Here is a 27,466-nt window from a genome sequence, read left to right as displayed (position 1 = left end):
GAACAAGTTGTGACCTTTCGTATTTTAAGGCAAATCGGCTGACAGGCTAGAAACAAACACTCGGGCATACGCAAATCAGCCCTGTACACTAGGACACATGGCTGATTTCGCAAGCCTGTAGCCCATGCTATGAAGACTCTACATACGCGAGTAAGACATCGTTTGAAAGCTCCCGGTCTCTAGTTTCTCCAGTCTCTGGTATATTTTATAGTTTTGAAAAACGTACAATTTATTTCTCCGATCGCGGAAGATCTGAAAATAATGGGGCGGAGTGTAAAGGGTTGAGTTTCAAATCACCGGACGTCAATTAGTATACATTTTGATATGAAAAATAGAACCGTATGATAATTAGTATGCATTTTTGATATGACAAATAGAACCGGATGCTATAATTAGTATGCATTTTTGATAGCAAAAATTCAATTTCTGATATCAAAAATACAGTTTATGAAATCCAAAATACAATTGGTGATATCAAAAATAGCAGATCATTCTTGATATCACCAATTGTATTTTGGATTTTAGAAATGATGGATTAAATGTCACAACTGCTTGCCATACATTTTCAGAGTGCACTCGGTGACGCTGGAAGTAATTGGTTCGTTGCAATCAGGGCATCAAATCGTGTTCTCGTCCCAAGTCACAAGGAGGACGTGATGAGGCACACTGTCCGTTTAAAGTTGAACTCGATGCTCAATTTCAATGTGCTTTTGCATTTCCGTTCTTTTCAAAATCCAGCATTCACTGTCTCTGAAGAAGACGTGTTACAATGTCATACAGCTATTCATCTTCACTGCTAGTGTTGCGAGTGTCGCACACCGACCGTATGATGAGTCGGAACTCTCTCTAAAAAGCTGTGGAAGTCTTGGAGATGAGTGCTCAGTAGGTAGGGGAGCTGTGCGTTGAGAGCCGGGGCAGTGAAGTGAGCGCAGCGGGGCGCGGCGGGCTTGCCGACAGACAGTGATGTGGCATCTGACAGTGATTGTGCGGCAGCAAAGCGAGAGCTCCACCAAAGAGCCCGACTGGCCCGCTGGGGTGGCTGAAATCCTCGTGCAGCCTGCTGCGCCAGGGCCAGCCCTGAGCCAATCAGGGCGCCGGATTATTTAAGGAGCGGAGCGCCGCTTCTCGGCACTTCGTTGCCGAGTTGCACAATGGAGAGGTCTGGGATGAGCGTGCGGGTCTGGAGTCTTGTCTGTCTGCTGATGGCGGCTGCGGTGGACGTGTCTATAGCCCAGGGTCAGAACTGCTCGGTTAGTGACAACGAGAAAATGGTGTGTGGCGCCCCTGCAATCAGTAGAGCCGACTGTGAAGCGAGTAACTGCTGCTTTGATCAGAGGGGAAGACAGCCCTGTTATTACAGCAATGAGGGTGAGTGGTATGGGCAAAATCTCGTACAAACGGCTCCTGAGCGCATTGCTTTGCTAATCTTCTCCCCTCTCCCTCCAGTGACTGTGCAATGCACCACGGATGGTCAGTTTGTGGTTGTAGTACCCAGGAATGTGACCAGGCCTCCGCTGAGCCTTGACACCGTCAGCCTGCTGGGGGGTCAGGGTGCCCCCTGCAGCCCTGTTGGCACCACTGCTGGCTTTGCCTTGTTCCAGTTCCCAGTCAGTGCCTGTGGCAGCACACTGAAGGTGAGGAAGCGGTTCCCAGCTTTGGCCTGAGCATTGCAGCGCCTTGTGCTGATTGTCTTGGCTGTATAACGTGAGGGTCTGCTTCCCTCTTCGAGTGAGGGTGGCGATGTGGTGTACGAGAACACGATGTCCTCTAAACGTGATGTGCAGGAGGGGCCTGATGGCTCCATCACCAGGGACAGCTACTATGAGTAAGTGGGGCTCCCCAGTGGCCGTCTCCATGTGCCAGTACCCGACTGGGTCCAATGGCTGCCTGCTTCTCCTTCCAGGCTGACCTTCCTGTGCAAGTATTCGGGCAGTGAGCTTGTTCCTGTGGAGGCTGTAGTGTACACTGCAGCCCCGCCTCCTCCTTCAGTCGTGGCCCCTGGACCTCTCAGTGTGGAGCTCAGGATTGCAACGGGTACTGTGATGAGCCCTTGTACATGGCCATGCTATGTACTGGTTTCCAATGCATGCTGGCTTCCTAAAGCTCTCCGTCGTTCCTCCTGTAGAAGCTGTGTATGACGCCTACTACGGTGATGGGGACTACCCCGTGACCAAGGTCCTGCGGGATCCTGTGTATGTTGAGGTTCGCATCCTGAATAGGACCGACCCCAACATTGTCCTGACTCTGGAAGACTGCTGGGCAACTTCCACCCCCAGCCCGCTCGGCCAGCCCCAGTGGAGCCTGCTGGTTGCTGGGTAACTGGAGCCCTGTATCTCTTGCCGGCCAGCTTGTGTTGGTGGTTTAGGCAGACCTCTTGACCCATGTGTGGTGCTCTTTCCAGGTGTCCGTACAGAGATGACCAGTACCAGACCACCTTGGTTCCTGTGGCTGGCTCTTCAGGGCTGCCATACCCAACGCACTACAAGCGCTTCATCGTGCAGATGTTCACTTTTGTGGATGCTGGCTCCCAGCTCCCTCTGAAGGCGAAGGTAAGGGTCTATTGGCCAAGGAACGCCACATTCCCCATGGCGGCATTGTATTGTACTGCATCTCGTGCTCCCCCAGGTGTTCATCCACTGTAGTGCAGCAGTGTGCCAACCCAGTGCTACTGACCGCTGTGTCACTCCGTGCAACCAGAGAATGAGTGAGTGGCTCGGTTCCAGTGTGAGCTGGACTGGCATCTTTCCCTAAGGCTCCCCCAGTGGAGGGGCTGCTTCTGTAATGCTGCTCTTGTCCCTTCAGGGAGAGCTGTTGCCCCGGTGCAGAGGGCCTCCAGGGAGATGGCCGTGGTGTCCAGTGGGGAAGTGATCCTGACTGCCTCTGAGCTCCCTGCTGTGGACAGGAGGGCTTCTCCCAGTGAAGGTGAGGAGGGGAGCTTTGACACTCTGCTGGCGCTCAGCCCTCTCATGTCTGCACCCTTGTGAGCTGCCTGTCCCTCTCCCGTCTCCACAGTGCCCCAGGCTTTCGGCTATGGTGTGCTGACCGTGGCTGCCTTCACGGTGCTTGTGCTCTGTGCTGTGGTGCTGGCGGCTGTGTGGAGAGCCAGGCCCCACATGCGGGCATCCCAACTGTAACTGGAGCAGGTTTTTGAATAAAATGTGGACTGTGAAATGTCTGACTCGCTCCGTTTCTTCTTGCCTTGCAAAGATCCTTCAGCCGTGTGCTCCAGAGCCTGACTCCAGGCCCTCTGTTCAGTGGCTGCTCTTCCCTCTAGTAATGCACGCCAACCGGTGTGTAGTACTCGTGGCCCTACTGTGCCTTTTACAGGGGTGGCAACAAGTGGCCCCTCCTTGTGTCCGCTGCTCAGAATTCCCTTTCGTGTGTGAGGGGTTGCTGAGAGTATAGTCCTGAGGTGGATTAAACTTGGTCTTTTGCTTGATCTGTATTGATTGGCATGTTGCCCAGATCCAAAGAAGAAATCCCAATAAGCTTCCTGTATCCACACTGTAAAAAATCTCTGTAGTTTTGAAGGTTAATTAACTAACTGTAATAGTGAAGGTTGAAATATGTTTATTCTTTAATGACAAACTACCGTATAATCAGTGTTCACAACTGTAAAATAACATTTAACAGAATCTCCGTTAATTCTGACAGTTAAAATACAATGATAATGAATGTTGAAAACAGTGTCTTTTTTATTACTAGAATTTTAAACCACTGTAAACCATCGTGAAACTAGAATTTCACTCGGTTAGTGAAGGATAAAAGACTGTAAGTCTGGGGGGAGTCGAATAACCTAACCGCGGTGCAATTCAGATTGCTTTAAAACCCCTTACAATTCGACATTTGTTTCAATTTGGCACTGCGCTGTATTCTACTTTTCAAATGAGTCCGTGATCTACAATATGCGATGTGTTCTTTTTATACCTGCTGTATAATCCTGCACTTAAACTGCCTTGTATCTACAATACTTGAGACAGTGGTATCGGACGCTGATGTAACGGTCACATTATTTGTTCCAATTTGTTCTGCCCCGTAGGTGACTTGAACCCGTATTTGCTCTTCTACTGACTCCGTCTTTCTGAAGTTATTGAATAGTATTGCAGTTACTCCGGTTGGGTCTGAAGTGATCATATTTGAGCTTTTGTATAGCTTATAGGGTATACGTCTACATCGCCATGGATAACGCCTGCTAATACATGAATTCTTAAACTAATTTCATTTACTTTCATGACGAATATATTTATGAACCATTAAATATTGTAAATGTAGTCACGGTTGTGAAGGTGTAAACCGTAGGCTGAAGAGAAAGCCAGCAATGGGATGAACACACATGTTATATGTCCCGGAGAGAAGGTACAGAATTCTAGCAACTCGTAAAATGAAACACTGAAATGACGTAATGACACATTCTGACCAATCGTAATGAATATGAGGTCAAAACGCGTTGCATGCCCCCTTTCAATAATTGTGTACAGTTGCTGCCGCAATATTCAACGTGTCCGACTGATGAATTGACATGATTCGTGTGGAATCGTGAGATTATTCATCAATAAGGGACTAAACGGCAAAGAGCAATCAGCAACGCCTATATATTTTCTATTTCTTGAAATATTGTTTTGAGCAGATTGTAAAATGATGAATTGTATTGTACATTACAATGAATTGTATTGTAATGAAATGGTATTTTCCACCAATCACGAGCTCTATGGATAATTCAATTAAAACCGCCATGAACGCTGTTGACAACCCATTTCCCAAGTTCAATCGAGCCAAATTCAAAGTAATTAAAGAATGTTAAGTTAGTGAAATAAAAAGGTGCAAACGAATGTTGAAGAAAACATATCAAATACAAAATGAAGTCAAGTGACTGTGTCACAGATACGGCAATCTGCAACCCGTGAATTACATCCCTGGCACAGTGTTGAGAAATCCTTGTGCACACTGTCATTGAATTGTAATAATGAGACTGCGTTTGTCTCGGATAATCCCAGTTCCCTAGTAAAGGCATGAAATGACATGCTTCGAGGTGTATTGCAAAATTCAATACAGCACCTGGTATTCTGTTGATAACTTGACTAATTGACATGATTCGCGTGGAATCGTGAGATTATTCATCAATAAGGGATTATTTAAAAAGACAACACGGCCACCTATCGCGGGGAGGAAAGCAGGTGGCAGGGTCCTAGTTCTACGAACTCACAGGCTACTATTATAATCATTAGCTGGAGTACTGGTAGTGGTACCAACAGCATTGAATTGAGTGTTGCTCATCTGCTCTCTGTAGCCTAAAAAATGAAGTCGGGACAGCACGAAACACGCTCACACAGCGGCAAAATCGGTTCCGTCGTCACTACTCGCTTCACCTGTGCAGGACGGGACGCACTGGGATCCGCGCTGGATCCGCGCCGCTGCTGTTGCAGCCCCACTTGTCGCCGAATTCCACGTGAAAATGTCGCGCTGTCTCCTCAGAGAGACACGCTGAGCGGGATCATCTCAGTGTATAAAAGGAGGCGGTGTGGGTAAGCATCGCGAATCTGTGAGCTGTTCTTGTATTTTCGCCACAATGCTACGTACGAGGGCTTCTTGGTGTGGGCTGCTAGTGCTGTGTGTGTTCGCTGGGCTCTGCGACGCCGGCAGAGTTTCTAAGTGGGCGAGAGCCAAGCCTGCAGCCAGAGCCAAGCCTCCCGCCAGAGCCAAGGCCGTTGTGCGAGTGGATTCTTCTCTGTTCAAGCAGCAAGTCCCCCCCGTCGTGTGGGCACAGTGCGGGGACAGCGCGATCCAGGTGTCGGTGGAGAGAGACCTGTTCGGTACCGGCGAGCTGATCCAGGCTGCGGATATCCAGCTGGGAGGCTGTGCGCTCAGTGGGCAGAACGACACGGTCCTGGTCTTCCAGTCGGAGCTGCAGGGCTGTGGCAGCGCCCTGTCGGTAAGTAGGGGAGGGGGGAGAATACGGCTGTAGACTCGCACGGTGAATGGGTTAAACCATCCTGAGCTTAACCGTTGTGCCTTTCACTTGTAGATGACCGAAGACGAGCTGGTTTACAGCTTCTCCCTAAACTACCACCCGTCCCCGATTGCCAACACTGGCATCGTGAGAACCGACCCTGCTGTTGTCCACATCGAGTGTCACTACCTCCGGTGAGGACTCTGCTGCAGTACTGCTTCAGCCTAGCTGCTGTAGGATCGGTGTGTAATTGCTGTCTGCTCCATAGGCTCCACAATGTGAGCAGCGATGCCCTGCAGCCAACCTGGGTCCCATACACCTCCACCAAGTCTGCGGAGGATCTCCTGGACTTCTCCCTGCAGCTCATGACTGGTAGAGGCCAACCTAATGCAGCTCTAACCCTCCCGTGTACTGGAGTGCTGCTCTGCTCTGTAGAGGCCTCATGCTGCTCCCCGTCTCCGCAGATGACTGGAGCTCCCCTAGACCCTCCAACGTGTACTTCCTGGGGGACGTCCTGAACATCCAAGCCTCCGTCAACCAGGCCAGCCACGTGCCCCTGCGGCTGTTTGTGGACAGCTGTGTGGCCACCTTGACCTCTGACCCGACCTCTTCTCCCAGTTACACTTTCATTGGGAACTATGGGTGAGTGAGATCCCATAGCTAAGCATGGCCAGGGTGCTTGCAGGTGTTGGGTGTCGACTCCGAGCAGGGACTGATCATGGATTTCCTCCTGTCCCCAGTTGCCTGATTGATGCCAAGGTGACGGGCTCCAGTTCTCACTTCATGCCAAGACCTCAGGACGTCACTAAGCTGCAGATGGTGCTTGATGCCTTCAGGTTCCACAATGATGCCAACAGCTCTGTAAGTCTCCCAGCCACTCTGCCTCTGAGCTTTTGACTACTGCTTTTGCATCTTTGGCTTGGTTGGCCTCTGCTTTCTCAACTGTGTGGCTTCTTGGGCATTGAAGCAGCTCTCCCAGGGTGCACTAACTGTGCCAATGTCTGTTCTGCTCAGATCTACATGACCTGCCACCTGAAGGTGACTGCTGCTTCCCAGGCTGTGGACAACCTGGACAAGGCCTGCTACCCTGTGGGCAACAGGTAGAGGGGGAGGAGGGTGCTTGAGGCCCTTGGTGTCCTTCTCCGGGTCTCCGTCCTGATGGCTGTATCCCTATTGTAGCTGGAGCTCGGTGGATGGGAGCGATCAGGTCTGTAGCTGCTGTGACTCCAGCTGTAGCCCTGTCTCTAAATCCAGGTACTTTGGGAGGTACAGGAGGGACTTGGCTTTCAAGGAGGGTAAGGATCCTTTGCCTGGTTGTGCGTGTGGTACTGGGGTATAGTATGTGTGGCTGGATCCAAGCCTCTCCACCTTCCAGAATGGGAAGGTGATGCCACAGTGTTTGTGCGTGTGCTGGAGAAGCCGCAGGATGCCATCCCTCCAGTGGAGACGAATGCCCAGAGGTCTCCCCTGACTGCAGAGGACCGCAAAGAAGCAGGTACTGGGGCCTATTGAAATTGGAGCCAGAGGTTGCGGTCTCTTGCTGTAGTCTGGGTTTGACCTAAAGTGAGTGACCAGTGGGGTGGGCTTTCTTTGCAGGCATCTCTGCTGAGGTTGTGCTCCTGGCTGGTGTGGTGGCTGCTGTGGCTGTGGTGTGCATTGCTGTGCTGGGGACTGTGCTGTACAGGAGAGCAAGCTCACCCACAGCTTGACTGTTGTGTGAATGATCAATAAAGCTGAGAACAGACCATGCCCTGTGTCTTTCCTGTTTGCTCTCCAAGTTCAGCAGGATGGCAATCCATGGCCACTACAGCTGGTCTAAAACTGTCCTTTAGCTCGCAGTTGGCGTGTTGCTGCTTTCCAGGATCTCTGCAGCTTTTGTGCCTACAGCTAGTGATGCCGAAAATTAGGCCCTGGAGGGCTCGAAATCACGTGTTCAGAAAAAGATTCCCACTTTCAGAACATCGCACCACAGTGCCATGGGGCTGGCAGCCTACAGCTGATCGGAGGACACTGTATCGTAGAAACTGCAGGAGGAGAACGGGGTTACAAACGCTTACATCCGACACGAAGCTACCCGGTTAGATCAGATGTGTAGATCACGAATTATTGTTCGAAAAGCAGCTTTGCATGTTCATCTATTCAAAGCAAATGTGAATTAACCTATGAGGGATTAACTTCCTGTTCAACTAACGTCATTATCTCGAAGAGAAACCTGTGCATGCGTGCGCCATGCCCGTGGCCGTTTACATATTTTTCCATAGAAACGATCATCTGATGCCACTATGCAGTGTTGGGTCTGTTACATCGAATCTGAGGTTTGATTTGAGATGTATACATTCGTCACAGAGCGGGAATCCGAGCTAGGAGTGTGTACCTTTGCGTTTGCTGTATTTTGGGTCGACTGGAGGTGATCCCAGATCGGCTTGGGCTTTTTCTCCTATGCCGAAACGCCGCAAACCCTTTGAAACTAGTCGAAACAGAATGACGTAATGAAGATAAACTGACATTGTCATTTTGGTAGCGACTGCGGAGACGGTGGCGTATACAAAAATCGAATCCATGTATTTTGAACAAAAGCAGTGACTTTTTCGGGGTTCGGACCGCGTACGCCAGGCGCTCCTCTGAGCTGCAGGAGTTAACCGAGGAGCGTTAGGAGCACTGCGCGAAATAGCCGGATTTCTCGTGGACGAAAATGTAACTGTACAGACTTACGATGAGAGTGATTAGTTTGTAATGTGTTCCTATACCATACCGGTCACGACAGCAACAGGTGAGCGAGCATTCAGTGCGCTAAAACTACTCCAAACACATTTGTGCTCCGCTATGAAAGAAAAATGACTTTGATCTCAGGCACCTGCACATCAATAAGGATCTCAAACTCATTCATGGAGATGATTCATGTTATCTCGTAACGAACACTGCATGAGCAGAGCATTATAGTAAAGTCCTTAGTCTAGGGGCAAGAATGTATAGTAAAATATGTAGGTATAGGGGTTTCATGCTGTTTGGGATGTACTACTACAAACGGTGCCCCGATGTGCCTGTGAATCGAGTCACACACGGGTCCGCTGGGTCATCAACGCGTTCCACGGCATTCAGTGATCATAATAATAACAATAATAATAATACCTTTATTTATTCAGCGCTTTTTTGATGGTGCTCAAAGCGCTTTACAGACTTTAAAAACAGAGTAAAACAAGAAAACAATGAACAATGTAATTATTACTGTTAGACAGAGGGAAATACTGAATTCCGCGTTCATGGGTCAGCGCAGCGCGGGAACTTAGGCGCCGTGATTGGGGGAGACGTCACGGGCCGAGGGCATATATAGGGGCGCCCGGTCCGCCGCAGAAGTAGGACAGGACAGAAGTGATAGAGACGGGTGTAGCTGCATTACAATGTTTTGAAAAATAAAGCCTGTTGCAGGAAACACGGCTCGGTCCGATTATTTGTTGTTTTGGTGGCGAACACACGCAGCAGATATCGCTACAATATTTACACGTATATACATGCGCTAACATTTAAAAACAATAATTGTATGCCCTTACAGCAAAGCATGAAGCGGCTATACCCACATATTTCAGTTGACTATAGTTGTTCGATCATGCAGTGTTCATTAGGAGAAAAACATGAATAAGTCATGACTTCAAAATAATTGTCTTTAAACATGAAGTGCATGTGATTAGCTTGTAAATAAGCTCGATTTCTTACGAGAAAACGTAACTTGGCATAACGCCGATTATTGCAAGAAAAATATATTTTAAAATTCAAAATTGAGATGAATCCATATATTTTGTTTGCTTTTATTCAAATAGCCAGTCCCGATTTGTACACATGATTAACACCATTTGTTGAATTACGAATTAATTCATGAGGAACATACTGCAGAAAAGAAGACCCTTAATAATCATGAATCATAATGAATTCATACCCTCTTACTCGCTCGCCAGGGGATTAAAAAAGAATTCCATATGAATAAGAGTCTTTACATCATGATGAATTCACATACTTGAATTACAAATGAGTTCACAAGAATTACATCATGCATTCATGTGTTTTCCCCGTGTTGTACTATCGGAATTCATGAGGAATTAATGCCCATTATTGTAAAGTGTTACCGTGTTTCCCCTTGCTTCGTTGTGCCATATGCTTTTAGCTTGTATCAAATTAAAGACCAAGTTGTGACCTTTCGTATTTTAAGGCAAATCGGCTGACAGGCTAGAAACAAACACTCGGGCATACGCAAATCAGCCCTGTACACTAGGACACATGGCTGATTTCGCAAGCCTGTAGCCCATGCTATGAAGACTCTACATACGCGAGTAAGACATCGTTTGAAAGCTCCCAGTCTCTAGTTTCTCCAGTCTCTGGTATATTTTATAGTTTTGAAAAACGTACAATTTATTTCTCCGATCGCGGAAGATCTGAAAATAATGGGGCGGAGTGTAAAGGGTTGAGTTTCAAATCACCGGACGTCAATTAGTATGCATTTTTGATATGAAAAATAGAACCGTATGATAATTAGTATGCATTTTTGATATGACAAATAGAACCGGATGCTATAATTAGTATGCATTTTTGATAGCAAAAATTCAATTTCTGATATCAAAAATACAGTTTATGAAATCCAAAATACAATTGGTGATATCAAAAATAGCAGATCATTCTTGATATCACCAATTGTATTTTGGATTTTAGAAATGATGGATTAAATGTCACAACTGCTTGCCATACATTTTCAGAGTGCACTCGGTGACGCTGGAAGTAATTGGTTCGTTGCAATCAGGGCATCAAATCGTGTTCTCGTCCCAAGTCACAAGGAGGACGTGATGAGGCACACTGTCCGTTTAAAGTTGAACTCGATGCTCAATTTCAATGTGCTTTTGCATTTCCGTTCTTTTCAAAATCCAGCATTCACTGTCTCTGAAGAAGACGTGTTACAATGTCATACAGCTATTCATCTTCACTGCTAGTGTTGCGAGTGTCGCACACCGACCGTATGATGAGTCGGAACTCTCTCTAAAAAGCTGTGGAAGTCTTGGAGATGAGTGCTCAGTAGGTAGGGGAGCTGTGCGTTGAGAGCCGGGGCAGTGAAGTGAGCGCAGCGGGGCGCGGCGGGCTTGCCGACAGACAGTGATGTGGCATCTGACAGTGATTGTGCGGCAGCAAAGCGAGAGCTCCACCAAAGAGCCCGACTGGCCCGCTGGGGTGGCTGAAATCCTCGTGCAGCCTGCTGCGCCAGGGCCAGCCCTGAGCCAATCAGGGCGCCGGATTATTTAAGGAGCGGAGCGCCGCTTCTCGGCACTTCGTTGCCGAGTTGCACAATGGAGAGGTCTGGGATGAGCGTGCGGGTCTGGAGTCTTGTCTGTCTGCTGATGGCGGCTGCGGTGGACGTGTCTATAGCCCAGGGTCAGAACTGCTCGGTTAGTGACAACGAGAAAATGGCGTGTGGCGCCCCTGCAATCAGTAGAGCCGACTGTGAAGCGAGTAACTGCTGCTTTGATCAGAGGGGAAGACAGCCCTGTTATTACAGCAATGAGGGTGAGTGGTATGGGCAAAATCTCGTACAAACGGCTCCTGAGCGCATTGCTTTGCTAATCTTCTCCCCTCTCCCTCCAGTGACTGTGCAATGCACCACGGATGGTCAGTTTGTGGTTGTAGTACCCAGGAATGTGACCAGGCCTCCGCTGAGCCTTGACACCGTCAGCCTGCTGGGGGGTCAGGGCGCCCCCTGCAGCCCTGTTGGCACCACTGCTGGCTTTGCCTTGTTCCAGTTCCCAGTCAGTGCCTGTGGCAGCACACTGAAGGTGAGGAAGCGGTTCCCAGCTTTGGCCTGAGCATTGCAGCGCCTTGTGCTGATTGTCTTGGCTGTATAACGTGAGGGTCTGCTTCCCTCTTCCAGAGTGAGGGTGGCGATGTGGTGTACGAGAACACGATGTCCTCTAAACGTGATGTGCAGGAGGGGCCTGATGGCTCCATCACCAGGGACAGCTACTATGAGTAAGTGGGGCTCCCCAGTGGCCGTCTCCATGTGCCAGTACCCGACTGGGTCCAATGGCTGCCTGCTTCTCCTTCCAGGCTGACCTTCCTGTGCAAGTATTCGGGCAGTGAGCTTGTTCCTGTGGAGGCTGTAGTGTACACTGCAGCCCCGCCTCCTCCTTCAGTCGTGGCCCCTGGACCTCTCAGTGTGGAGCTCAGGATTGCAACGGGTACTGTGATGAGCCCTTGTACATGGCCATGCTATGTACTGGTTTCCAATGCATGCTGGCTTCCTAAAGCTCTCCGTCGTTCCTCCTGTAGAAGCTGTGTATGACGCCTACTACGGTGATGGGGACTACCCCGTGACCAAGGTCCTGCGGGATCCTGTGTATGTTGAGGTTCGCATCCTGAATAGGACCGACCCCAACATTGTCCTGACTCTGGAAGATTGCTGGGCAACTTCCACCCCCAGCCCGCTCGGCCAGCCCCAGTGGAGCCTGCTGGTTGCTGGGTAACTGGAGCCCTGTATCTCTTGCCGGCCAGCTTGTGTTGGTGGTTTAGGCAGACCTCTTGACCCATGTGTGGTGCTCTTTCCAGGTGTCCGTACAGAGATGACCAGTACCAGACCACCTTGGTTCCTGTGGCTGGCTCTTCAGGGCTGCCATACCCAACGCACTACAAGCGCTTCATCGTGCAGATGTTCACTTTTGTGGATGCTGGCTCCCAGCTCCCTCTGAAGGCGAAGGTAAGGGTCTATTGGCCAAGGAACGCCACATTCCCCATGGCGGCATTGTATTGTACTGCATCTCGTGCTCCCCCAGGTGTTCATCCACTGTAGTGCAGCAGTGTGCCAACCCAGTGCTACTGACCGCTGTGTCACTCCGTGCAACCAGAGAATGAGTGAGTGGCTCGGTTCCAGTGTGAGCTGGACTGGCATCTTTCCCTAAGGCTCCCCCAGTGGAGGGGCTGCTTCTGTAATGCTGCTCTTGTCCCTTCAGGGAGAGCCGTTGCCCCGGTGCAGAGGGCCTCCAGGGAGATGGCCGTGGTGTCCAGTGGGGAAGTGATCCTGACTGCCTCTGAGCTCCCTGCTGTGGACAGGAGGGCTTCTCCCAGTGAAGGTGAGGAGGGGAGCTTTGACACTCTGCTGGCGCTCAGCCCTCTCATGTCTGCACCCTTGTGAGCTGCCTGTCCCTCTCCCGTCTCCACAGTGCCCCAGGCTTTCGGCTATGGTGTGCTGACCGTGGCTGCCTTCACGGTGCTTGTGCTCTGTGCTGTGGTGCTGGCGGCTGTGTGGAGAGCCAGGCCCCACATGCGGGCATCCCAACTGTAACTGGAGCAGGTTTTTGAATAAAATGTGGACTGTGAAATGTCTGACTCGCTCCGTTTCTTCTTGCCTTGCAAAGATCCTTCAGCCGTGTGCTCCAGAGCCTGACTCCAGGCCCTCTGTTCAGTGGCTGCTCTTCCCTCTAGTAATGCATGCCAACCGGTGTGTAGTACTCGTGGCCCTACTGTGCCTTTTACAGGGGTGGCAACAAGTGGCCCCTCCTTGTGTCTGCTGCTCAGAATTCCCTTTCGTGTGTGAGGGGTTGCTGAGAGTATAGTCCTGAGGTGGATTAAACTTGGTCTTTTGCTTGATCTGTATTGATTGGCATGTTGCCCAGATCCAAAGAAGAAATCCCAATAAGCTTCCTGTATCCACACTGTAAAAAATCTCTGTAGTTTTGAAGGTTAATTAACTAACTGTAATAGTGAAGGTTGAAATATGTTTATTCTTTAATGACAAACTACCGTATAATCAGTGTTCACAACTGTAAAATAACATTTAACAGAATCTCCGTTAATTCTGACGGTTAAAATACAATGATAATGAATGTTGAAAACAGTGTCTTTTTTATTACTTGAATTTTAAACCACTGTAAACCATCGTGAAACTAGAATTTCACTCGGTTAGTGAAGGATAAAAGACTGTAAGTCTGGGGGGAGTCGAATAACCTAACCGCGGTGCAATTCAGATTGCTTTAAAACCCCTTACAATTCGACATTTGTTTCAATTTGGCACTGCGCTGTATTCTACTTTTCAAATGAGTCCGTGATCTACAATATGCGATGTGTTCTTTTTATACCTGCTGTATAATCCTGCACTTAAACTGCCTTGTATCTACAATACTTGAGACAGTGGTATCGGACGCTGATGTAACGGTCACATTATTTGTTCCAATTTGTTCTGCCCCGTAGGTGACTTGAACCCGTATTTGCTCTTCTACTGACTCCGTCTTTCTGAAGTTATTGAATAGTATTGCAGTTACTTCGGTTGGGTCTGAAGTGATCATATTTGAGCTTTTGTATAGCTTATAGGTTATACGTCTACATCGCCATGGATAACGCCTGCTCATACATGAATTCTTAAACTAATTTCATTTACTTTCATGACGAATATATTTATGAACCATTAAATATTGTAAATGTAGTCACGGTTGTGAAGGTGTAAACCGTAGGCTGAAGAGAAAGCCAGCAATGGGATGAACACACATGTTATATGTCCCGGAGAGAAGGTACAGAATTCTAGCAACTCGTAAAATGAAACACTGAAATGACGTAATGACACATTCTGACCAATCGTAATGAATATGAGGTCAAAACGCGTTGCATGCCCCCTTTCAATAATTGTGTACAGTTGCTGCCGCAATATTCAACGTGTCCGACTGATGAATTGACATGATTCGTGTGGAATCGTGAGATTATTCATCAATAAGGGACTAAACGGCAAAGAGCAATCAGCAACGCCTATATATTTTCTATTTCTTGAAATATTGTTTTGAGCAGATTGTAAAATGATTAATTGTATTGTACATTACAATGAATTGTATTGTAATGAAATGGTATTTTCCACCAATCACGAGCTCTATGGATAATTCAATTAAAACCGCCATGAACGCTGTTGACAACCCATTTCCCAAGTTCAATCGAGCCAAATTCAAAGTAATTAAAGAATGTTAAGTTAGTGAAATAAAAAGGTGCAAACGAATGTTGAAGAAAACATATCAAATACAAAATGAAGTCAAGTGACTGTGTCACAGATACGGCAATCTGCAACCCGTGAATTACATCCCTGGCACAGTGTTGAGAAATCGTTGTGCACACTGTCATTGAATTGTAATAATGAGACTGCGTTTGTCTCGGATAATCCCAGTTCCCTAGTAAAGGCATGAAATGACATGCTTCGAGGTGTATTGCAAAATTCAATACAGCACCTGGTATTCTGTTGATAACTTGACTAATTGACATGATTCGCGTGGAATCGTGAGATTATTCATCAATAAGGGATTATTTAAAAAGACGACACGGCCACCTATCGCGGGGAGGAAAGCAGGTGGCAGGGTCCTAGTTCTACGAACTCACAGGCTACTATTATAATCATTAGCTGGAGTACTGGTAGTGGTACCAACAGCATTGAATTGAGTGTTGCTCATCTGCTCTCTGTAGCCTAAAAAATGAAGTCGGGACAGCACGAAACACGCTCACACAGCGGCAAAATCGGTTCCGTCGTCACTACTCGCTGCACCTGTGCAGGACGGGACGCACTGGGATCCGCGCTGGATCCGCGCCGCTGCTGTTGCAGCCCCACTTGTCGCCGAATTCCACCTGAAAATGTCGCGCTGTCTCCTCAGAGAGACACGCTGAGCGGGATCATCTCAGTGTATAAAAGGAGGCGGTGTGGGTAAGCATCGCGAATCTGTGAGCTGTTCTTGTATTTTCGCCACAATGCTACGTACGAGGGCTTCTTGGTGTGGGCTGCTAGTGCTGTGTGTGTTCGCTGGGCTCTGCGACGCCGGCAGAGTTTCTAAGTGGGCGAGAGCCAAGCCTGCAGCCAGAGCCAAGCCTCCCGCCAGAGCCAAGGCCGTTGTGCGAGTGGATTCTTCTCTGTTCAAGCAGCAAGTCCCCCCCGTCGTGTGGGCACAGTGCGGGGACAGCGCGATCCAGGTGTCGGTGGAGAGAGACCTGTTCGGTACCGGCGAGCTGATCCAGGCTGCGGATATCCAGCTGGGAGGCTGTGCGCTCAGTGGGCAGAACGACACGGTCCTGGTCTTCCAGTCGGAGCTGCAGGGCTGTGGCAGCGCCCTGTCGGTAAGTAGGGGAGGGGGAAGAATACGGCTGTAGACTCGCACGGTGAATGGGTTAAACCATCCTGAGCTTAACCGTTGTGCCTTTCACTTGTAGATGACCGAAGACGAGCTGGTTTACAGCTTCTCCCTAAACTACCACCCGTCCCCGATTGCCAACACTGGCATCGTGAGAACCGACCCTGCTGTTGTCCACATCGAGTGTCACTACCTCCGGTGAGGACTCTGCTGCAGTACTGCTTCAGCCTAGCTGCTGTAGGATCGGTGTGTAATTGCTGTCTGCTCCATAGGCTCCACAATGTGAGCAGCGATGCCCTGCAGCCAACCTGGGTCCCATACACCTCCACCAAGTCTGCGGAGGATCTCCTGGACTTCTCCCTGCAGCTCATGACTGGTAGAGGCCAACCTAATGCAGCTCTAACCCTCCCATGTACTGGAGTGCTGCTCTGCTCTGTAGAGGCCTCATGCTGCTCCCCGTCTCCGCAGATGACTGGAGCTCCCCTAGACCCTCCAACGTGTACTTCCTGGGGGACGTCCTGAACATCCAAGCCTCCGTCAACCAGGCCAGCCACGTGCCCCTGCGGCTGTTTGTGGACAGCTGTGTGGCCACCTTGACTTCTGACCCGACCTCTTCTCCCAGTTACACTTTCATTGGGAACTATGGGTGAGTGAGATCCCATAGCTAAGCATGGCCAGGGTGCTTGCAGGTGTTGGGTGTCGACTCCGAGCAGGGACTGATCATGGATTTCCTCCTGTCCCCAGTTGCCTGATTGATGCCAAGGTGACGGGCTCCAGTTCTCACTTCATGCCAAGACCTCAGGACGTCACTAAGCTGCAGATGGTGCTTGATGCCTTCAGGTTCCACAATGATGCCAACAGCTCTGTAAGTCTCCCAGCCACTCTGCCTCTGAGCTTTTGACTACTGCTCTTGCATCTTTGGCTTGGTTGGCCTCTGCTTTCTCAACTGTGTGGCTTCTTTGGCATTGAAGCAGCTCTCCCAGGGTGCACTAACTGTGCCAATGTCTGTTCTGCTCAGATCTACATGACCTGCCACCTGAAGGTGACTGCTGCTTCCCAGGCTGTGGACAACCTGGACAAGGCCTGCTACCCTGTGGGCAACAGGTAGAGGGGGAGGAGGGTGCTTGAGGCCCTTGGTGTCCTTCTCCGGGTCTCCGTCCTGATGGCTGTATCCCTATTGTAGCTGGAGCTCGGTGGATGGGAGCGATCAGGTCTGTAGCTGCTGTGACTCCAGCTGTAGCCCTGTCTCTAAATCCAGGTACTTTGGGAGGTACAGGAGGGACTTGGCTTTCAAGGAGGGTAAGGATCCTTTGCCTGGTTGTGCGTGTGGTACTGGGGTATAGTATGTGTGGCTGGATCCAAGCCTCTCCACCTTCCAGAATGGGAAGGTGATGCCACAGTGTTTGTGCGTGTGCTGGAGAAGCCGCAGGATGCCATCCCTCCAGTGGAGACGAATGCCCAGAGGTCTCCCCTGACTGCAGAGGACCGCAAAGAAGCAGGTACTGGGGCCTATTGAAATTGGAGCCAGAGGTTGCGGTCTCTTGCTGTAGTCTGGGTTTGACCTAAAGTGAGTGACCAGTGGGGTGGGCTTTCTTTGCAGGCATCTCTGCTGAGGTTGTGCTCCTGGCTGGTGTGGTGGCTGCTGTGGCTGTGGTGTGCATTGCTGTGCTGGGGACTGTGCTGTACAGGAGAGCAAGCTCACCCACAGCTTGACTGTTGTGTGAATGATCAATAAAGCTGAGAACAGACCATGCCCTGTGTCTTTCCTGTTTGCTCTCCAAGTTCAGCAGGATGGCAATCCATGGCCACTACAGCTGGTCTAAAACTGTCCTTTAGCTCGCAGTTGGCGTGTTGCTGCTTTCCAGGATCTCTGCAGCTTTTGTGCCTACAGCTAGTGATGCCGAAAATTAGGCCCTGGAGGGCTCGAAATCACGTGTTCAGAAAAAGATTCCCACTTTCAGAACATCGCACCACAGTGCCATGGGGCTGGCAGCCTACAGCTGATCGGAGGACACTGTATCGTAGAAACTGCAGGAGGAGAACGGGGTTACAAACGCTTACATCCGACACGAAGCTACCCGGTTAGATCAGATGTGTAGATCACGAATTATTGTTCGAAAAGCAGCTTTGCATGTTCATCTATTCAAAGCAAATGTGAATTAACCTATGAGGGATTAACTTCCTGTTCAACTAACGTCATTATCTCGAAGAGAAACCTGTGCATGCGTGCGCCATGCCCGTGGCCGTTTACATATTTTTCCATAGAAACGATCATCTGATGCCACTATGCAGTGTTGGGTCTGTTACATCGAATCTGAGGTTTGATTTGAGATGTATACATTCGTCACAGAGCGGGTATCCGAGCTAGGAGTGTGTACCTTTGCGTTTGCTGTATTTTGGGTCGACTGGAGGTGATCCCAGATCGGCTTGGGCTTTTTCTCCTATGCCGAAACGCCGCAAACCCTTTGAAACTAGTCGAAACAGAATGACGTAATGAAGATAAACTGACATTGTCATTTTGGTAGCGACTGCGGAGACGGTGGCGTATACAAAAATCGAATCCATGTATTTTGAACAAAAGCAGTGACTTTTTCGGGGTTCGGACCGCGTACGCCAGGCGCTCCTCTGAGCTGCAGGAGTTAACCGAGGAGCGTTAGGAGCACTGCGCGAAATAGCCGGATTTCTCGTGGACGAAAATGTAACTGTACAGACTTACGATGAGAGTGATTAGTTTGTAATGTGTTCCTATACCATACCGGTCACGACAGCAACAGGTGAGCGAGCATTCAGTGCGCTAAAACTACTCCAAACACATTTGTGCTCCGCTATGAAAGAAAAATGACTTTGATCTCAGGCACCTGCACATCAATAAGGATCTCAAACTCATTCATGGAGATGTTCATGAATTCGGCCGTCACAACAAGAGACTTGCATTCGCCTAGACACGCCTACATCAGCGGCGGAAACCGCTTATTTCCAATGAAGGCGCACATTTCTAGCAGGTGCGCAGCATCTCGAGTCGGACAGCACTACCTAAAACTCATTCGCCACAGCCTCTCACACACTTGTGATTTGGAAATTATTTAAAAAGTTGAATATTGCGATTAGATCGCTGGAACTGATGGAGATTTGGTTGGTTTACAGTCTTAGTGGCAGAGGCTTGATTCTTAATGGGATTTTATACGTTGCAGCCCCCGTACATTTAAATGTACACCTTGCAAAGCAAGTGAATGCGTTTTTTGTTGTTTTATGTGTGTGACAATTTCTTCATGGGTTGTCTGTAATTGTATGAACATTAAAAAGCCGTAGAGGGTTGTTGATTTGTATTGCTATAATCTCCATTTTCAGATGACCAGTCCTGCATTATTATTATTAGTAGTAGTAGTATATAATTATTATTATTTATTGATTGGCAGACGCCCTTAGCCAAGGCGAATTACAAAACATAAGCGCAATACAACGTGCAAACATACAGTTCAGTACGAGGCATCAAACAATACAAATTCAGATTTACATAATACAAAGCAATTCAAAGCATAGTACATTTTATAAATTCCTATTTTAATCAGTTCACTTTGTGACCTGTCTCTGCTTATTCTTAATGATTACATGACTTACAACATATAGCATTGTTTTAACAGATCTTGACCCCTTTGTACAGTTGTGTTTCTATTGGAGCAATCTGTACTGTACCTTGCGCAAATGTACAGCAACTGTATCTCCTGCCTGGGATTAAAGCCACAAATCTCTGCTCCAGAGCTCTAATCCCAGCGAAGTGGCACAAAGGTTAGAGAGCCCGCTGTTTTAATGCGCTACCGGGACCTCCAAAAGAGCAGCAGTTACCTGCCGTTTGTTTCAATTGGGGACATTTTTATGGCAAGCCGTTGTGACATTTAACCCATAATTGCTGATATCTAGAATACAATTGTTGATATCAAGAATTAACCTGCTAACTGTTGATATCAAAAATGCATACTAATTAACATTCGGTTTCGTCTGCTTTCCGTGTTATAGTTAATCCCCTTCTTCGGAAAAGTCCCCAAGTAGATGTTCATAATTCAGAGCACTCAGAATGGCCATTCGTCTCGTTGTTAAAGCCTGACATTGCCCTGTTCACTGTTGAATAAACAATCTCAGCGGTAGCCATTCTCTACTGGCATTTTTCCTGTTTGTGTTTCTGGTAACACTTTACAATAATGGGCATTCATTCTTTATGAATTCCGATAGTACAACACAGGAAAAACACATGAATGCATGATGTTATTCTTGTGAACTCAGATGTATGTATATGTCTTCACACATGAATTCACACAAGCAAGTAAGAGGGTATGAACTCATTACAAATACAAATTCAATACAAATCGAGACTGGCTATTTGAATAAAAGCAAACAAAATGTATGGATTCATCACAATTTTGAGGTTTAAAATGTATTATTGCTTGTAAAAATCGGGGTTTTGCCACGTTACGTTTTCTTGTAAAGAATCATGCTTATTTACAAGCTAATGCACTTCATGTTTACAGCCAATTATTTGAAAGTCATGACTGATTCATGTTATCTCGTAACGAACACTGCATGAGCAGACCATTATAGTAAAGTCCTTAGTCTAAGGGCAAGAATGTATTCTAAAATATGTAGGTATAGGGGTTTCATGCTGTTTGGGATGTACTACTACAAACGGTGCCCCGATGTGCCTGTGAATCGAGTCACACACGGGTCCGCTGGGTCATCAACGCGTTCCACGGCATTCAGTGATCATAATAATAACAATAATAATAATACCTTTATTTATTCAGCGCTTTTTTGATGGTGCTCAAAGCGCTTTACAGAATTTAAAAACAGAGTAAAACAAGAAAACAATGAACAATGTAATTATTACTGTTAGACAGAGGGAAATACTGAATTCCGCGTTCATGGGTCAGCGCAGCGCGGGAACTTAGGCGCCGTGATTGTGGGAGGGCATATATAGGGGCGCCCGGTCCGCCGCAGAAGTAGGACAGGACAGAAGTGATAGAGACGGGTGTAGCTGCATTACAATGTTTTGAAAAATAAAGCCTGTTGCAGGAAACACGGCTCGGTCCGATTATTTGTTGTTTTGGTGGCGAACACACGCAGCAGATATCGCTACAATATTTACACGTATATACATGCGCTAACATTTAAAAACAATAATTGTATGCCCTTACAGCAAAGCATGAAGCGGCTATACCCACATATTTCAGTTGACTATAGTCGTTCGATCATGCAGTGTTCATTAGGAGAAAAACATGAATAAGTCATGACTTCAAAATAATTGTCTTTAAACATGAAGTGCATGTGATTAGCTTGTAAATAAGCTCGATTCCTTACGAGAAAACGTAACTTGGCATAACGCCGATTATTGCAAGAAAAATATATTTTAAAATTCAAAATTGAGATGAATCCATATATTTTGTTTGCTTTTATTCAAATAGCCAGTCCCGATTTGTACACATGATTAACACCATTTGTTGAATTACGAATTAATTCATGAGGAACATACTGCAGAAAAGAAGACCCTTAATAATCATGAATCATAATGAATTCATACCCTCTTACTCGCTCGCCAGGGGATTAAAAAAGAATTCCATATGAATAAGAGTCTTTACATCATGATGAATTCACATACTTGAATTACAAATGAGTTCACAAGAATTACATCATGCATTCATGTGTTTTCCCCGTGTTGTACTATCGGAATTCATGAGGAATTAATGCCCATTATTGTAAAGTGTTACCGTGTTTCCCCTTGCTTCGTTGTGCCATATGCTTTTATCTTGTATCAAATTAAAGACCAAGTTGTGACCTTTCGTATTTTAAGGCAAATCGGCTGACAGGCTAGAAACAAACACTCGGGCATACGCAAATCAGCCCTGTACACTAGGACACATGGCTGATTTCGCAAGCCTGTAGCCCATGCTATGAAGACTCTACATACGCGAGTAAGACATCGTTTGAAAGCTCCCGGTCTCTAGTTTCTCCAGTCTCTGGTATATTTTATAGTTTTGAAAAACGTACAATTTATTTCTCCGATCGCGGAAGATCTGAAAATAATGGGGCGGAGTGTAAAGGGTTGAGTTTCAAATCACCGGACGTCAATTAGTATGCATTTTTGATATGAAAAATAGAACCGTATGATAATTAGTATGCATTTTTGATATGACAAATAGAACCGGATGCTATAATTAGTATGCATTTTTGATAGCAAAAATTCAATTTCTGATATCAAAAATACAGTTTATGAAATCCAAAATACAATTGGTGATATCAAAAATAGCAGATCATTCTTGATATCACCAATTGTATTTTGGATTTTAGAAATGATGGATTAAATGTCACAACTGCTTGCCATACATTTTCAGAGTGCACTCGGTGACGCTGGAAGTAATTGGTTCGTTGCAATCAGGGCATCAAATCGTGTTCTCGTCCCAAGTCACAAGGAGGACGTGATGAGGCACACTGTCCGTTTAAAGTTGAACTCGATGCTCAATTTCAATGTGCGTTTGCATTTCCGTTCTTTTCAAAATCCAGCATTCACTGTCTCTGAAGAAGACGTGTTACAATGTCATACAGTTATTCATCTTCACTGCTAGTGTTGCGAGTGTCGCACACCGACCGTATGATGAGTCGGAACTCTCTCTAAAAAGCTGTGGAAGTCTTGGAGATGAGTGCTCAGTAGGTAGGGGAGCTGTGCGTTGAGAGCCGGGGCAGTGAAGTGAGCGCAGCGGGGCGCGGCGGGCTTGCCGACAGACAGTGATGTGGCATCTGACAGTGATTGTGCGGCAGCAAAGCGAGAGCTCCACCAAAGAGCCCGACTGGCCCGCTGGGGTGGCTGAAATCCTCGTGCAGCCTGCTGCGCCAGGGCCAGCCCTGAGCCAATCAGGGCGCCGGATTATTTAAGGAGCGGAGCGCCGCTTCTCGGCACTTCGTTGCCGAGTTGCACAATGGAGAGGTCTGGGATGAGCGTGCGGGTCTGGAGTCTTGTCTGTCTGCTGATGGCGGCTGCGGTGGACGTGTCTATAGCCCAGGGTCAGAACTGCTCGGTTAGTGACAACGAGAAAATGGCGTGTGGCGCCCCTGCAATCAGTAGAGCCGACTGTGAAGCGAGTAACTGCTGCTTTGATCAGAGGGGAAGACAGCCCTGTTATTACAGCAATGAGGGTGAGTGGTATGGGCAAAATCTCGTACAAACGGCTCCTGAGCGCATTGCTTTGCTAATCTTCTCCCCTCTCCCTCCAGTGACTGTGCAATGCACCACGGATGGTCAGTTTGTGGTTGTAGTACCCAGGAATGTGACCAGGCCTCCGCTGAGCCTTGACACCGTCAGCCTGCTGGGGGGTCAGGGCGCCCCCTGCAGCCCTGTTGGCACCACTGCTGGCTTTGCCTTGTTCCAGTTCCCAGTCAGTGCCTGTGGCAGCACACTGAAGGTGAGGAAGCGGTTCCCAGCTTTGGCCTGAGCATTGCAGCGCCTTGTGCTGATTGTCTTGGCTGTATAACGTGAGGGTCTGCTTCCCTCTTCCAGAGTGAGGGTGGCGATGTGGTGTACGAGAACACGATGTCCTCTAAACGTGATGTGCAGGAGGGGCCTGATGGCTCCATCACCAGGGACAGCTACTATGAGTAAGTGGGGCTCCCCAGTGGCCGTCTCCATGTGCCAGTACCCGACTGGGTCCAATGGCTGCCTGCTTCTCCTTCCAGCCTGACCTTCCTGTGCAAGTATTCGGGCAGTGAGCTTGTTCCTGTGGAGGCTGTAGTGTACACTGCAGCCCCGCCTCCTCCTTCAGTCGTGGCCCCTGGACCTCTCAGTGTGGAGCTCAGGATTGCAACGGGTACTGTGATGAGCCCTTGTACATGGCCATGCTATGTACTGGTTTCCAATGCATGCTGGCTTCCTAAAGCTCTCCGTCGTTCCTCCTGTAGAAGCTGTGTATGACGCCTACTACGGTGATGGGGACTACCCCGTGACCAAGGTCCTGCGGGATCCTGTGTATGTTGAGGTTCGCATCCTGAATAGGACCGACCCCAACATTGTCCTGACTCTGGAAGACTGCTGGGCAACTTCCACCCCCAGCCCGCTCGGCCAGCCCCAGTGGAGCCTGCTGGTTGCTGGGTAACTGGAGCCCTGTATCTCTTGCCGGCCAGCTTGTGTTGGTGGTTTAGGCAGACCTCTTGACCCATGTGTGGTGCTCTTTCCAGGTGTCCGTACAGAGATGACCAGTACCAGACCACCTTGGTTCCTGTGGCTGGCTCTTCAGGGCTGCCATACCCAACGCACTACAAGCGCTTCATCGTGCAGATGTTCACTTTTGTGGATGCTGGCTCCCAGCTCCCTCTGAAGGCGAAGGTAAGGGTCTATTGGCCAAGGAACGCCACATTCCCCATGGCGGCATTGTATTGTACTGCATCTCGTGCTCCCCCAGGTGTTCATCCACTGTAGTGCAGCAGTGTGCCAACCCAGTGCTACTGACCGCTGTGTCACTCCGTGCAACCAGAGAATGAGTGAGTGGCTCGGTTCCAGTGTGAGCTGGACTGGCATCTTTCCCTAAGGCTCCCCCAGTGGAGGGGCTGCTTCTGTAATGCTGCTCTTGTCCCTTCAGGGAGAGCTGTTGCCCCGGTGCAGAGGGCCTCCAGGGAGATGGCCGTGGTGTCCAGTGGGGAAGTGATCCTGACTGCCTCTGAGCTCCCTGCTGTGGACAGGAGGGCTTCTCCCAGTGAAGGTGAGGAGGGGAGCTTTGACACTCTGCTGGCGCTCAGCCCTCTCATGTCTGCACCCTTGTGAGCTGCCTGTCCCTCTCCCGTCTCCACAGTGCCCCAGGCTTTCGGCTATGGTGTGCTGACCGTGGCTGCCTTCACGGTGCTTGTGCTCTGTGCTGTGGTGCTGGCGGCTGTGTGGAGAGCCAGGCCCCACATGCGGGCATCCCAACTGTAACTGGAGCAGGTTTTTGAATAAAATGTGGACTGTGAAATGTCTGACTCGCTCCGTTTCTTCTTGCCTTGCAAAGATCCTTCAGCCGTGTGCTCCAGAGCCTGACTCCAGGCCCTCTGTTCAGTGGCTGCTCTTCCCTCTAGTAATGCACGCCAACCGGTGTGTAGTACTCGTGGCCCTACTGTGCCTTTTACAGGGGTGGCAACAAGTGGCCCCTCCTTGTGTCCGCTGCTCAGAATTCCCTTTCGTGTGTGAGGGGTTGCTGAGAGTATAGTCCTGAGGTGGATTAAACTTGGTCTTTTGCTTGATCTGTATTGATTGGCATGTTGCCCAGATCCAAAGAAGAAATCCCAATAAGCTTCCTGTATCCACACTGTAAAAAATCTCTGTAGTTTTGAAGGTTGATTAACTAACTGTAATAGTGAAGGTTGAAATATGTTTATTCTTTAATGACAAACTACCGTATAATCAGTGTTCACAACTGTAAAATAACATTTAACAGAATCTCCGTTAATTCTGACGGTTAAAATACAATGATAATGAATGTTGAAAACAGTGTCTTTATTTATTACTTGAATTTTAAACCACTGTAAACCATCGTGAAACTAGAATTTCACTCGGTTAGTGAAGGATAAAAGACTGTAAGTCTGGGGGGAGTCGAATAACCTAACCGCGGTGCAATTCAGATTGCTTTAAAACCCCTTACAATTCGACATTTGTTTCAATTTGGCACTGCGCTGTATTCTACTTTTCAAATGAGTCCGTGATCTACAATATGCGATGTGTTCTTTTTATACCTGCTGTATAATCCTGCACTTAAACTGCCTTGTATCTACAATACTTGAGACAGTGGTATCGGACGCTGATGTAACGGTCACATTATTTGTTCCAATTTGTTCTGCCCCGTAGGTGACTTGAACCCGTATTTGCTCTTCTACTGACTCCGTCTTTCTGAAGTTATTGAATAGTATTGCAGTTACTCCGGTTGGGTCTGAAGTGATCATATTTGAGCTTTTGTATAGCTTATAGGTTATACGTCTACATCGCCATGGATAACGCCTGCTCATACATGAATTCTTAAACTAATTTCATTTACTTTCATGACGAATATATTTATGAACCATTAAATATTGTAAATGTAGTCACGGTTGTGAAGGTGTAAACCGTAGGCTGAAGAGAAAGCCAGCAATGGGATGAACACACATGTTATATGTCCCGGAGAGAAGGTACAGAATTCTAGCAACTCGTAAAATGAAACACTGAAATGACGTAATGACACATTCTGACCAATCGTAATGAATATGAGGTCAAAACGCGATGCATGCCCCCTTTCAATAATTGTGTACAGTTGCTGCCGCAATATTCAACGTGTCCGACTGATGAATTGACATGATTCGTGTGGAATCGTGAGATTATTCATCAATAAGGGACTAAACGGCAAAGAGCAATCAGCAACGCCTATATATTTTCTATTTCTTGAAATATTGTTTTGAGCAGATTGTAAAATGATGAATTGTATTGTACATTACAATGAATTGTATTGTAATGAAATGGTATTTTCCACCAATCACGAGCTCTATGGATAATTCAATTAAAACCGCCATGAACGCTGTTGACAACCCATTTCCCAAGTTCAATCGAGCCAAATTCAAAGTAATTAAAGAATGTTAAGTTAGTGAAATAAAAAGGTGCAAACGAATGTTGAAGAAAACATATCAAATACAAAATGAAGTCAAGTGACTGTGTCACAGATACGGCAATCTGCAACCCGTGAATTACATCCCTGGCACAGTGTTGAGAAATCCTTGTGCACACTGTCATTGAATTGTAATAATGAGACTGCGTTTGTCTCGGATAATCCCAGTTCCCTAGTAAAGGCATGAAATGACATGCTTCGAGGTGTATTGCAAAATTCAATACAGCACCTGGTATTCTGTTGATAACTTGACTAATTGACATGATTCGCGTGGAATCGTGAGATTATTCATCAATAAGGGATTATTTAAAAAGACGACACGGCCACCTATCGCGGGGAGGAAAGCAGGTGGCAGGGTCCTAGTTCTACGAACTCACAGGCTACTATTATAATCATTAGCTGGAGTACTGGTAGTGGTACCAACAGCATTGAATTGAGTGTTGCTCATCTGCTCTCTGTAGCCTAAAAAATGAAGTCGGGACAGCACGAAACACGCTCACACAGCGGCAAAATCGGTTCCGTCGTCACTACTCGCTGCACCTGTGCAGGACGGGACGCACTGGGATCCGCGCTGGATCCGCGCCGCTGCTGTTGCAGCCCCACTTGTCGCCGAATTCCACGTGAAAATGTCGCGCTGTCTCCTCAGAGAGACACGCTGAGCGGGATCATCTCAGTGTATAAAAGGAGGCGGTGTGGGTAAGCATCGCGAATCTGTGAGCTGTTCTTGTATTTTCGCCACAATGCTACGTACGAGGGCTTCT

The 27,466-nt window shown here is 47.9% G+C and overlaps 2 protein-coding genes and 1 long non-coding RNA gene across 3 annotated transcripts; all 3 read left to right on the top strand.

Annotated features, from left to right (window-relative positions):
- The first annotated feature begins 1,126 nt into the window (after positions 1-1,126).
- LOC136719416 (zona pellucida sperm-binding protein 4-like) lies at positions 1,127-3,641 on the top strand. The gene is made up of 5 exons (XM_066697338.1): positions 1,127-1,658; positions 1,734-1,825; positions 1,904-1,932; positions 2,048-2,315; positions 2,402-3,641. Exons 1-5 carry the CDS (start codon positions 1,152-1,154, stop codon positions 2,640-2,642), a joined length of 1,137 nt encoding a protein of 378 aa, XP_066553435.1. The 5' UTR covers positions 1,127-1,151; the 3' UTR covers positions 2,643-3,641.
- A 6,666-nt stretch (positions 3,642-10,307) lies between these two features.
- Positions 10,308-13,297, top strand: LOC136718797 (uncharacterized). The gene is made up of 2 exons (XR_010805318.1): positions 10,308-12,826; positions 12,925-13,297. It is a non-coding gene; the product is annotated as an uncharacterized LOC136718797 (long non-coding RNA).
- A 9,730-nt stretch (positions 13,298-23,027) lies between these two features.
- LOC136719415 (zona pellucida sperm-binding protein 4) lies at positions 23,028-25,012 on the top strand. The gene is made up of 9 exons (XM_066697337.1): positions 23,028-23,190; positions 23,323-23,510; positions 23,606-23,703; positions 23,782-23,912; positions 24,004-24,193; positions 24,280-24,427; positions 24,504-24,582; positions 24,681-24,800; positions 24,891-25,012. The coding sequence occupies exons 1-9, from the start codon at positions 23,028-23,030 to the stop codon at positions 25,010-25,012; spliced, it is 1,239 nt and encodes a 412-aa protein (XP_066553434.1).
- The last annotated feature ends 2,454 nt before the right edge of the window (positions 25,013-27,466 follow it).

This window comes from Amia ocellicauda, chromosome 23 (genome assembly GCF_036373705.1).
Source record: "Amia ocellicauda isolate fAmiCal2 chromosome 23, fAmiCal2.hap1, whole genome shotgun sequence".
Lineage (NCBI taxonomy): Eukaryota > Metazoa > Chordata > Actinopteri > Amiiformes > Amiidae > Amia > Amia ocellicauda.
The sequence above is the reverse complement of the archived record's forward strand: the minus strand, read 5'-3'. Positions and strand labels throughout refer to the sequence as shown.